Raw genomic sequence first — 12,715 nt, 5'->3', positions numbered from 1 at the left:
GAAAGAGTCCCAAATAAAACCAGTTGTCTTTCATTGTTGATAACTGAATCTGTTGTTTCAGCAGTAATCCAGCTTCTGATATTATGATTTTGTTTGTCATAAAAGAACTATATACTAGAGTATCTTAACATTACTCTGGGCTTTCCATAGCATAGATTTTCACCAGGAGGAGTGAGGGAAGATTTGTGTTACAAAATAACTGCTCTATCTGTGAGATTTGTAAGGTTTTTCATAGCACTTGGTGTTTTTCATTGAGGAGTTTAGATCTAGCTACAACCATGAGGGTGGGGGATGGAATCATTGCAGTAAATACTGAATTTTAACCCTTTAGGATTTAGACAGGCCATATCCATCCCAAATATCCTACCTGTTTTATGTTCAAAAAGGTAGGATCCAGCCTCTCATGCCTACCTTATATCATTCTAAAAATACACAATCACAAAGCTGTGATATAATGCATGATTAATTCAAAACAATGCAAATAAACATTACATTTCACAGAGTAATCTAAATGCTTAGAGGTTAATGAACAAGGAAGAACAAGAAATGGGTTTTATATTACCATACTTGTCTAGGATGAGAACATTAAGGGTATCTGGATGTAGGGATTTTCTGTGGCCTAAATGGGTTTCGGCTGTTTCATTCCTTAATTATAACATACTTTTGACTATATCAAATGCATGTCTATGAGGTGACCATCTAGTGGAGTCCATACACCTTTCACAACCTATGTTACACCATTGATGATCTATTCTGAAATTGTTAATTTTTATTCATGGATAAAGAGTTTATAAACAATGAAACGATATAGCACTTCTTGGCAGAAGTTTGAAGATGACCAAAATAATGATGTTCGCTCCATTGATTTCAATGTATAAGTGTTTGAAGGAGAGGACTTAAAGAACCAAAAAGGTGAGAAAGAGAAAAAAATGAGAGAAAAAGGAAAAACGACTTTAAAAATAAAAGCATAAAAGAAGCTGCATCTATTTGTGATGGATGTACAAATGTAATTTGAGTCCAGGTAATAATAATAATGATAATTAAACTGTCAACGGAGAAAACCTCACCAAGTCAGGAATGATAGAAAATACATGGTGTAAAACTGGATATCAAATGATGCTATCTGATGGAGTTTCTGTTAGTAGAAACTCAAGAAAATCAAAGTCATACAACACATGGTGTGTAAATTGAAACAGTAAGTCTTGTACAAAGTTCATCACAGTATGGCTGACTTTACAGAATTGTTTTCAAATATTACTAGAATTCCTATATATCAACTTTTCTCATGCAATACAAGATTTTTCTTTTTAAATAGAATAGTTCCCAGTTCAATTGTAGCCCATATTTTAGATATATGTTTGATGGCCGTCGTGTATTGTACTATTGCTTATATATAGCTATATTATCTACCTATATACTGTAGTGTGGCCAAATCTACCTGTATTTTGCATTATGGCCATAACTATTTATATTCAGTATTATGACCCTACCTACCTCTACTGTATAATGTAACCATATTTTGTCTTATGATTATACCTACCTGTGTCATGGCCAGATCTACTTATACTGTGGCTATATCTACCTGTATTCTATTTTATAGTTATAATTTACACTTCTGTTTTGTATTGTGACCATATCTATCTATAGTGTAGAAGCACTCTGCTCTGCTTTCATTTTTAATGATGTTCCTTTCTGCTTGAAATGAGTTTTCTCTGAATGATTTGCAGGCGAGGCTGAAACGCTTACGGAAAAAAAAATATGAAGAACGAGAAAGGGCTATGTCTTTCAGGAAGGAACTGCATCGGACCTTGGATGATTGGAGAGATTCCATATCTCAGAAAGAACAGCAAATTAAACAGGTAAGGGATGATGATGATGACGATGACAATGAGGATGATGATTGTGGTTGTGGTGGTTTGTTTTTGTTTAAAAAATTTTTTTTTAGTTTGTTGGATAAATTTTCTATTTCAATTTGTCATGTTTAATAAGCTTTACACAGTAATATGCATATTCAGAAATCTATCCTGTCCCCCTACCCTTTCTCTATTTTTCTCCCTTTAACTGCTTGATTACAAGACTAATATGTGTATATATATATATATATACTCTTAGAAAATAGGTATGGGTTTGTGTCGAGAAGGACATTCAGCTGTAAAACAGTGCCTCAATAATATATTTATGTTACCTATAGGAACATGAAAAAAACAGGCATAAAAAACATAACGAGTGATTATATATATATATCATTAATAAATCATAAATCTGAAAAGAAAGTACACTCCAGAGCAGTATAGTATAAAAATAGATAAGGCCGGTGTCTGTGGGATAATCCCATAGACCAACCTTATCTATCTTTATATATATATATATATATATATATATATATCTCCATCTTCTCCCACTATTCCTGGGAGGGTTGTAGGGGTAGAATCTCCAAGCACCTCCTCCACAGGTTCCTATCAGAAATATTAGACTTCCTTGACTGGATTCCCAAGCGTGACCAAATGAAGCTATGGATATTACCCAACCATCTCATTCTTAGTCAACTGCCTTGTGTCCTACCTGTTGGCTTGGCTTGAAGAATCCATCTTGCTTGCCTTTCCTGTGACATTCTAATCACATGTCTGTAATACCAGAGCTGTGACTAAGTTCATAACAACACTTCTACATCTATGTTGTTATGTCTGTGTACTTTTTTGTACAATCTTTATATTGATTTAACTAGCAGGCCTTGAAAAGGATATGACCATTGCCTCTATTGCCTCTTTTTCCTTTCTTTAACTAATTAAAGTGATTTTAATTAAAAGTTTTAACAAAAATGATTCTTTCATACTGGGAATGTAGAACTGAAGTATTTCTCGGAATATTCAAAGCACCCACTACACTCACGGAGTGGTTGGCGTTAGGAAGGGCATCCAGCTGTAGAAACACTGCCAAATCTGACTGGGCCTGATGAAGCCTTCCGGCTTCACAGACCCCAGTTAGACCGTCCAACCCATGCTAGCATGGAAAACGGATGCTAAATGATGATGATGATGATAATGATCTAACTGGTTTACTTGTATTTTTAGGAGAAAGAAATGAAAGTGGCTGTTGACTCAGTCCTGGGTGAAGTTCGTAAGAAGAAGTCTGATGTTGCCAAAATGCTGGAACTGATTGGAAACTTGAGTAAACTGAGGAAAATCCGCAAAGAGAATGTTGCTAAGAAAGGTGTGTTTGCATGTTTTTTTCTTTCTTTTTTTTTTTTTTTTTTCGACCATTTTGAGATGGAAGGAAGAAACCTCGTAGTTTTTTATATCCTAGATTCCTGCATAAATCAGATGTATCCACTCAAAAAATCTCATTACCTTTACCATTTCTTGAAGAATGTCATGTTTGAAACGACTTTCCATTGAGATATGTCAAGTTCATTTAAAGCTTGAAGAAAATACCAATTCTATTTTTTGATAGATATTTAACCTTATTATTGGAATAACTTCGAAATTTAATTGCACAGTTAAGTGTTAAGGTTCATCATCTAATCTACCTGCTTCTATATCTTCAGAGGTAGGCTAGGGTTTTTTATTTATTTTTATTTTCATGGAACTTTAGCAGTTGTCCATGAATGCAAGTTTTCCTTCTCCATGCCAACTGTTGCTTGAGGGAAAGGCTACTGCTCTTGGGTCAACAAAGCTTAGCAACAGTGATGCTGCATACATTGCTGTCTGAAAGCAAAGACTGGAACAGATACATTTTCCCTACATGCTAATGATTCTGCCAGTTTGATGCCTTACCTATATTCATAATTTTGATTTCAAATTTTGGCACAAGGCCAGCACTGTTTGTGGGAGTAAACTGATTTACACTGACCCCAGTGTTCAACTGGTACTTATTTTATCACCCCACAAGGAGGCAAGGCAAAATCAATCGTGGCAGAATTTGAACTCAGAATGTAAAGATGGATGAAATGCCACAAAGTATTTTGCCTGGCATGTTAATGATTCTGCCAGCTTGCCACCAATTATGAATTATTAACACCAATTATTAACAACTACACCAACGTTTTATAAAAGTGTAATTAATCCCCCTAAATCATAAGAAAATATGATTCATTTCTTTCTTCTTAATGTTTTTGTTTTTCTCCTTCAGGCTTATATACATTATTCCATTCTGATAAGAAATTTGAGGAAGACATCTCTGGCTTACAAAGGATGCTGAATAACCAGATGGATGTCTATGAAGCAGAGCAGCGTACCCTTATGGTAAACCTATCATTATTCACCAGTTCACCCACACACCCTTGTATTATAATATTTTCCTTCATTTGCTTTTTTTTTTGTTGTCCCTTATACAGATCCTGTGTTAAATACTGAACATCACTGGTCAGTCAAAAATATTTCATGTTAAATTTAGGATTAGGTAGTCAGAAAGAGGAAAATAAAAATAATTCCCCTCTAGAAAAACAATTATGAATTAGCAATCAGAAGGGCATTCAGTTATATTATGTTTCAATAATAATACATATTTATCTAACCCAGGGGTAGGAAACCTCTGCGAGCACTTTCTATTGCGCCTACAGGCCTATATACTCGCATGTACAAAATATGGAAATTTTTCAATTATATAATTCATACAATATTCATATGCCTATTTGTAACATAGGTCGCATTTCCACTACAATTTAAAATGGCTAGACTCGAACAGAAATCGTTCCATTTGAATGGAAATTTTCTTTTCACTATAAAACAAATATTGCTAAGTTTATACTACCTCCTTGAGACCCAACTATACTCTAGCTAAAACATATAGAATACTGCATAAGTAATATAAATGTCCTAAATTCAGTGGCAGCTTTAATGAAGTTAATTTAATGTGTTAAACTTATCTTTATTAATGTATATCAAATTATACATAGAAGACCTGTCAAGCCAAGTGAAATCGTAGTTATGGCCAATACCTGTGTCATGTAACTGGCACCTGTGCTGGTAGCCCTTAAAAAGCACCCTTCAAACATTGGGCCTTACCGAGGAAATAATAAGTGACTGAGACCTTTGATCATATGTTGTGCCTGAGAAAACCCATTGAGCCAAGTGAAATTATAGTCATGGCCAATGCCGGTGTTACATAACAGGCACCTGTGCTGGTGGCATGTAAAAAAATCACTCATTACACTCTTGGAGTGATTGGTGTTAGGAAGGGCATCCAGCTGTAGAAACCATGCCAAATCAGACTGAAACCTGGTGCAGACCCCTCCCCCAGCTTCAGTTAAACTGTCTAACCCATGCCAGCATGGAAAGCAGACACTAAATGATGATGATGATGAATAAGGGTAGGAGGGAAGACATTTACCTCAATAAAGTTTGTGCTCAATGCAATGCTGGACATGACCATACATGCTAGGCTCTTTAATTGTACCATTCTACATGCAGTTATATGGCAGTGAGATGTGGCTTACTAGGAAGAGGGAAGAAGATCGATTGGCTATGATGCAAAAGGCCTCTAGGAATATCATTGCGAGAGCATATCTAAAATGAGATAATTTGTGAATAGAGCGGAGTGAATGACATGATTGCAGAATATGGAAAGCACAAGTTCCTCTAGACTGGACACGTTGCAAAGTTTACAGTTGGTAGATGGACCTGTGCAGTTGCTGAGTGGTTTCCAAGAGATTGGTGAAGGCCTCTTGGAAGGCTTCCAAACCAATGGGAAGACAATTTAGTTAAATGATTTGGGCCAAGATGAAAAAGAATGTTGCAATCAAGAAAGTCTTGGAAGCGCATTGTGACCAGTGATATATAACATCTGATAGTCTGATCAACATAATGATACAGCTTTACACACGCATACAAAAAAGTTGTGTAATGACATATTTGCATGTGTGCGTGTGGGTGTATGGTGGCATATAGATGCTTGTATGCTTGTACACTAACACTCATGCTTATAATCTGATGCTTTGTCTAAAATATGTTTGTGCCTTGTTGCAGGTAATGCTGGAATGTGAACAGGAAGAGACCAAAGAACGTGAACGGGCAAAGTCACACAAAGTTAAGAAAGAAATTGAGAAGCGAGAGAAGAAACGCGAACTACAACTTCTGTTTGGCAAAGGTTTGTGGAAACATTTTTTGCATTTAGCTAATATCCCTTTCTGGAACAACGCTCCTACACATACCCTTTGATTTCTTGTAGTGCTCTGCAACCTTTTTTTTTCACTTATGGTACACTTATATTCTTTTCAAAATTCGATGGTACACCTAAACTAAAAATATAACTAAAATGTCAAAGTTTGCTTGAAGCATTGTCTGATATATAACATAGAAAGAGATAGAAGGCTAAACAATGTAAAATGGATTGGAAGATGCGGTAACGATGATTAAGTTACCCAGTAATCTTTGTTTTGTATTTATTGTTGTTCTTTTAACTGTCCAATATTTCAAGACCTAAAAATCCCTTCATCAGGGTTTAAGGAACTTTCAGTGAATAATGTTCCAATTTCCTCTCTTTGAGATAAAATTTTTGATTTGATTAAAATTTTTTCTTCAGTTTTTTGAGAGTGTTTTTGATAGTTACTTCGCTTTACACGTGAATGACATTAATTACCAATATAGTATTTTGCGAAATCAATTTTTTTGTTGTATGAGATTATAATGGAAGGCAAGGTTTACGATATCGGAAGAATATCATGTTCTTCCATTATCTTTTTGTTCTTTGTGTAGTTCAGGCTTCCGGCAGGTGAAGAGAGAAGACTTTAAGTACAAATGCTATTTACAACTGGTTTTATTTACAAGTTTCACAGGATTGGTGAAGTGTGCTGCTCTCAGCTACCATCTTTAGCTGTGTGCTTTGTGCAGTAGCTCCAACAGTGCGGGTGCAAATTGCCTCTGGAGGTACACATGCAGAAAGATACAGCCAGTGGTGGTGTTTAACCAGCGCTGCTGTGAAGTGGCACCAAAAGAGAGAGGTCTGAATCGGGTTTTCTCTTTATATAGTTTTCCATTGCAAGCCTCGTTGTGATCTTGTGCATGGCAAATGGATGCAGGTGAGGTCTCGCTCCAGTCCCGGAGATGGCAATGGCTCATCCAATATGGCGCTGATTGCTTGTGCCGCCACAAGGTGTTTAGTTTGTGTGCCTGTGGGTCTTTCTTTTTATGTCAAGTATTGTGTGCTGATTTCTAATCTATTATTTATTTGCAGATTGAGTCTATGTATGAGCAAGGCTTCCTTGATTTTCAAGTTGCTCACATTTCTATCACTGGCTTTATGTTGGTTGATGTTTCTACATTTGTCAATGTGCTTCTTGAATGAGGATGCGCTTGTGTTGAGGCGTTCTTTAATGCCAGTGTGGAGTGTTCGAATTGTACCAATGTACAGCTCCTTACATTTGTTGCATTCAGTCTGGTATACCTCATGTATCTGCCGGTACATACCTGTATCACGGATAGGGCAGTTAGTCAGCGAACATTGATTATTGTCTCTGGATTGCTTTTTAGACAGGTATCCATGCAGAGAAGGGTTGGAATGTGCTAACTGTATGTCCAGTCCTTTGTGGATTGCTCTGCGGATAGCTTTGGTTATGCTTTTGCTAAGATGTAATTTCATGAAACAGATGTCAGAGGAGGTCTTATGACAGCGGCACCTTTGATTCTTAAGTCAATTCATTGTGGATGTTGGGTATCCATTCATCTTCAGTACATCTATGAAGTGTGCAGTGTGAGTGATCTGGCCTTCTATCTTGCTACATTTATTCCAGATACATGTAAGTTCATTTCTTATGTATCTGGTTTTAGCACCAAAGGGAAGAACTGATCTATAATGCACAAACAAGTCTCTGCTGGCAGCTTTCTTATAGAAGTTGATGCATATAGTACCATCATCTGTTATTCTAAGTTGGAAGTCCAGCAGAGACAAGGAACCATTTCTATAAGGGTGTTCTGTGGTAAATTATATGTTGTTATCTGCATTTGAAAATGTCATAGATATTTAGTCAGCCCCTCACAGGATGATGTGAGGATGAGTATATCGTCTATGTATTGGGTGAAGGAAACACAGGAGCAGCAGGTGTTTAGCACTCAATGTTCCAGTTGGTTCATATAGGTGATGGCTAGAAGGCCTGAGAGACTGGACCCCATGGGCAGGCCTGTTGTTTGTTTGTATGTGTGGTGATAGAAAGTGAAATATTTATTTTCAATGATGATGGTGAGAAGCTGGTGTATGTCTAGTGGAGTGAAGGAAATTTGGCTACTATTTCTTGTAGGTTGAAAGATCCTGTAAAGGAGTCACATGTAACCTTCAGCTCATGGGACTTTCCAAATGACATCATCATCGTTTAACGTCTACTATCTATGCTGGCATGGGTTGGACGGTTTGACATGGAGCTGTCCAGATTCCAACTGTTTGTTAAGGCATAGTTTCTATGACTGGATACCCTTCCTAATGCCAACCACTTAACAGAGTGTGCTGGGTGCTGTTTACTTACCACTGGCACAGGTGCTTTAACCCTTTCGTTACCAAACCGCCCAAAGCCGGCCGAAAAAAATTTTGGTTTATGAGACCAAACCGCCCAAAGCCGCCCGAATTTACCTATTCATATTTAAATGAGAATATCAGAGCAAATCTCTTCAGTACATTCGTGAAAACACGTATTATACTTCGTAAACAGTTCAACTACAGTTTTGTACAATAATCGAAGTGTAATTTTAATTCCGTGAATTTTGGGAGATTTTTTTTCCGAAATTTGTTCCTATTGTGTTTTCAAAATTTGTAATTCTGACAAAAAATGGATACGAATTTCATTATATCAAGCAGCGAGTCAGAATTCGAAGGATTTTCTACTGAAGACCTTCATAAATCTAACTCTATGACTGAAAAAAAAAAGCATGTGGTATTTGATAATGAATCTGATGTTTCATTTTCCGAAAGTGAAAACAGTGAATCTGAGATCTCCGATAGCGATAAAGAAAACGAATTGGCACCTGAATGGAGTGAAAATTTAAAAACTGTTTCTTTCGGTGACTTTTCTGAAGAAACTGGACCAAGCCACAGACTTTCCCAGAAGGGTAAAGCCTTAGACTATATCTATTTACTTTTTCGAATGAGCCTATTTGAAATCATTACGGCAGAAACGAACTGTTACACTAAATGTAAACAAAACGAAAGAAAGGATACTTTGTGGTTTCCCACAACCTTAAATGAAATTAAGACTATTTTGCCATAAATATTATTATGGGTATCAGAAAGTTACCCAGAATAACAAATTCTATCGTAAAATTTTGTTGTATACCCAATTGAATATTAGCTAATAACCCATTTTCTATGGCGATGTTTGAACAAAATTTTAATAATTTTATATTTTGTGGAATTTACCTGTATCTACCTGCAATTAGAGTCACTTTGTGACAAAAATTATAGTATAGAATTGGTTGAGAATATTTCATTAAATTATCTTCCAAAAATCAGATTAATATATTGATAAATAAAAAAGTTAGAGTTGTTTAATGAAACCAGACTAAATTTATGATTACGTTAGAAATTAATTGAAACACATAAGGGGTGTAATTTGGTCAGAAATATAGTAACGAAAGGGTTAATAAAGTACCGACATGGGTGGTCTTTAAGTGTTACTGGCACTGAGAGGACAAACCTATATGTATGGAACACAGTGATTTTACTTAGCTTGATGTGTCTTATCAAGTATAGCAAATTACTACATCTCCCGGTCCCTTGTCATTTCCTCAGTGAGGCCCAGTGTCTGATACCTAATGAAATAAATTACCTCCTGTTTTTTTTTTAGTAATGTGGCTTACCTGATGATAAGCCTGTCTCGTGTGGCCCAGCTTCTCAAAAAGGTTACCCATGCCTGTTGTAAAGGCTTCTTTGTTGATTAGTACTGTGGTGGATGACTGTGTGGGGATCCTGAGTAGTAGCATCTTCATATAAGAAAAACAGTTTGTTGCAGTGGTTACACAGAGATGACAAGGTGGATTTAGTCAATATGGAACAATTTTGCTTTCTTTATTAGAGAAGCCTAAATTTACTAGAACATAAGACTCTTGTTATCTAACTCCATATCAACTTTAACTGATCAAAGGTGCTTCAACCATGACCTTCTCATTTTTTATATCAAGTACTCCATTCTTCCTATTTTAAAAAGGTAGGTTGTAATTTGAGGAGTGGTATGGCTGCTGCTTTCAGCAGATTTAGAAACCACATAGAAACACCCTTAATGGGTTGCTTGTTGTTATTATAGTTGTGAAATAATTCTTATAGTGCCAGTAATTCTCTGGGTCTTTTCTTCCCCACAGATGTCATTGATTCAATGGATCCTTGTTACCCTTTCCTGAAATACTACACACAGGCCATTGACAATTGGGAGTCTTTTCTGCAGATTCGGTGAGTTTTTCAACTGGAGCAATTGTGTGTAAACAGTAATGCTGGTGTGTGTGTGGACAGTATGGTAGGTGTGTGTGTGCAAAATGAAATATAAGAATGAAAGCTGAATGAAGAGAGAACAACTGTTGTTTTGTCTTTATTACTTTAATTTGCATTGTATTGGCTTTTGAATGAATACATACACACATACAAGGGAGATCTGCAAAGTTCCTGGCTTTAAGGATACTGCGAAAGGCATGGTTGGAGGCCCAACCTTCCAACTCCTTTTACAGGCCTTGGAAATACTGAAGGACTGCTAAGTGTGTGAATCTGAGAGGAGAATATGTTGGATAAAATCATAATTAACTGATCCTCCTGTATTTTCTTTTACCCAAAGCCAAGAACTTTTCAGCATTCCCTCATAATATGTGTGTGTGTGTTTGTCTTCTTGCATTTTCACATTGATGATTTGAGCATCTGTGACATTTGTCTCCCATAAGCATTATGTCCCATAGCTTGATGGTTTCGTTTATTCTAACATAAAGACCAGTGGAATAAAAAGAAATCTTACTTGAAAAACAAGAGTTGGTGAGAGGAAGAACATCCTGCAGTTAAACACTGCTTCGGTGGGTCTTGTCCAACCCATACCTGATCATTCATGGATTATATATTCATTTTGAATGGCTAGTTTTGATGACCACAGTGCACTTTAATTTTTATATTTCAAAATAAGGTCTCACATGAACACTGAAATCAAATTTTCATCTTTTTGTTAATTAAAATATTACTACTTTGTAAAATATATAAATTTAAATACATATTTTTTACTCTCTTATTTTTTTTTTCTGTCTTATAGGAGAGACTGGGATTGTTATTTGGCACCAGAAACTGCACCCGGTGCCAGTCGGATCCCTGATACTTGGGTTTTACCCCCAGAACCTTCAAATCCAGCCTGGGCACGTTTTTTGGAAAGCTGATATTTTCCTGTTGTAAATATAATCTGCAATTGACTGTGAATAAACTTATTTCTTTAAGATGTGTTGCTTTGCTTCAGTTTAAAGGTTTGGTTGGTGGATGTATAGATGAATGTATGTAGCTAATGAGAATTTCCAATGTTGTTTAGCACCAGGTCAGCCTTGTTAGTGTAGATTTATAATGAAAAACAAGATACAAGCATGGCTGGATAGTTATAAAGGCAACAGGCATTGCTTCTTAACCATGTAGTTTCATGTTTGGTCCCACTGCACAGCACTTTGGGGCAAATATCTTCTACTATAGTTCTGGGCCAAGCAGTCTTGTGACTGAGTTTAGTGGATGGAAACTGAAAGGGGATTGTTGTGTGTGTGTGTAAATGACTTTGTGTTTCCCTCATCTTCATGTGTGTTTGCTGGTTGTAAACAATGGATCACTGATGCTGTTGTTTGCTTGCAGTCCACTGTGAAACAAAGCTAGGCTGCTTGATGTTGTGTGATATTTGTAAGCAGAAGGCTTATTTATATGGTGTGGTTTATTTCCAGTTCTCTACATAAACATGACCAGGTTCTTCAATATTCAATAAACTGGAAGATTATTGCCTTGCTTGGAAACAAGTGCAGGCTGGCAACAGGATGGGCATTTGGCCACATAAAAACTTTGCCCCAACATACCCTCATATAACCTATGCGAGCCTGACAAAGTAGACATCAAAACGTTAATGACCAGATACTATATATGCGCACATGCATACATAAGCACTAAGGAAAATCCTTATATATACCAAGCAAACAACATATATTTAGACCAAATATTTTATATCATCCTCATCATTGTTTCAATGTCCACTTTTCCATGCTTGCATGGGTGAGATGGTGAAGGCACATGGCTCAGTAGTCAGAGCATTGGACTCAGAATGTATCGACAGATGAAATGCTTGCCCAGTGTGCTAACAACTCTGCCAGCTCAGCACTTTAATAATGATGATGATAATAATAATAATGGTTTCAAATTTTGCCACAAGGGCAGCAAGACCCCCAATACTTGACTGGTACTTAATTTATCAACCCTGAAAGGATGAAAAGCAAAGTCGACCTTGGTGGAATTTGAACTCAGAATGTAGTGGCAGATGAAATACTGCTGAGCATTTTGCCTGGTGTGCTAATGATTCTGCCTGCTCACCACCTTAATCATAATCATAATCCTTTCTACTAAAGACACAAGGCCTGAAATTTTTGGGGAGGAGACAAGTCAATTATAATGACCCCAGTGTTTCACTGGTACTTAATTTACTGATCCCAAAAGGCTGATAGGCAAAGCTGAGCTTGGCAGAATTTGAATCCAGAACATGAAGACAGATGAAATACCTATTTCTTTACTACCCACAAGGGGCTAAACA

General features: G+C 36.6%; 1 protein-coding gene across 1 annotated transcript in view; it reads left to right on the top strand.

Annotated features, from left to right (window-relative positions):
- The window catches only part of LOC115218034 (programmed cell death protein 7), a 30,665-nt gene extending 19,285 nt beyond the window's left edge, over window positions 1-11,380 (top strand). The window contains exons 4-9 of the mRNA XM_029787784.2: window positions 1,728-1,859; window positions 3,072-3,210; window positions 4,129-4,241; window positions 5,964-6,084; window positions 10,278-10,365; window positions 11,201-11,380. Of these exons, the coding sequence (XP_029643644.1) occupies window positions 1,728-1,859; window positions 3,072-3,210; window positions 4,129-4,241; window positions 5,964-6,084; window positions 10,278-10,365; window positions 11,201-11,321 (714 nt within the window). The 3' untranslated portion in view covers window positions 11,322-11,380. The remainder of the gene's footprint in view (window positions 1-1,727; window positions 1,860-3,071; window positions 3,211-4,128; window positions 4,242-5,963; window positions 6,085-10,277; window positions 10,366-11,200) is intronic.
- The last annotated feature ends 1,335 nt before the right edge of the window (window positions 11,381-12,715 follow it).

This window comes from Octopus sinensis, linkage group LG12 (genome assembly GCF_006345805.1).
Source record: "Octopus sinensis linkage group LG12, ASM634580v1, whole genome shotgun sequence".
Classification (NCBI taxonomy): Eukaryota; Metazoa; Mollusca; class Cephalopoda; order Octopoda; family Octopodidae; genus Octopus; species Octopus sinensis.
This window is presented reverse-complemented; position numbering and strand designations above follow the sequence as displayed.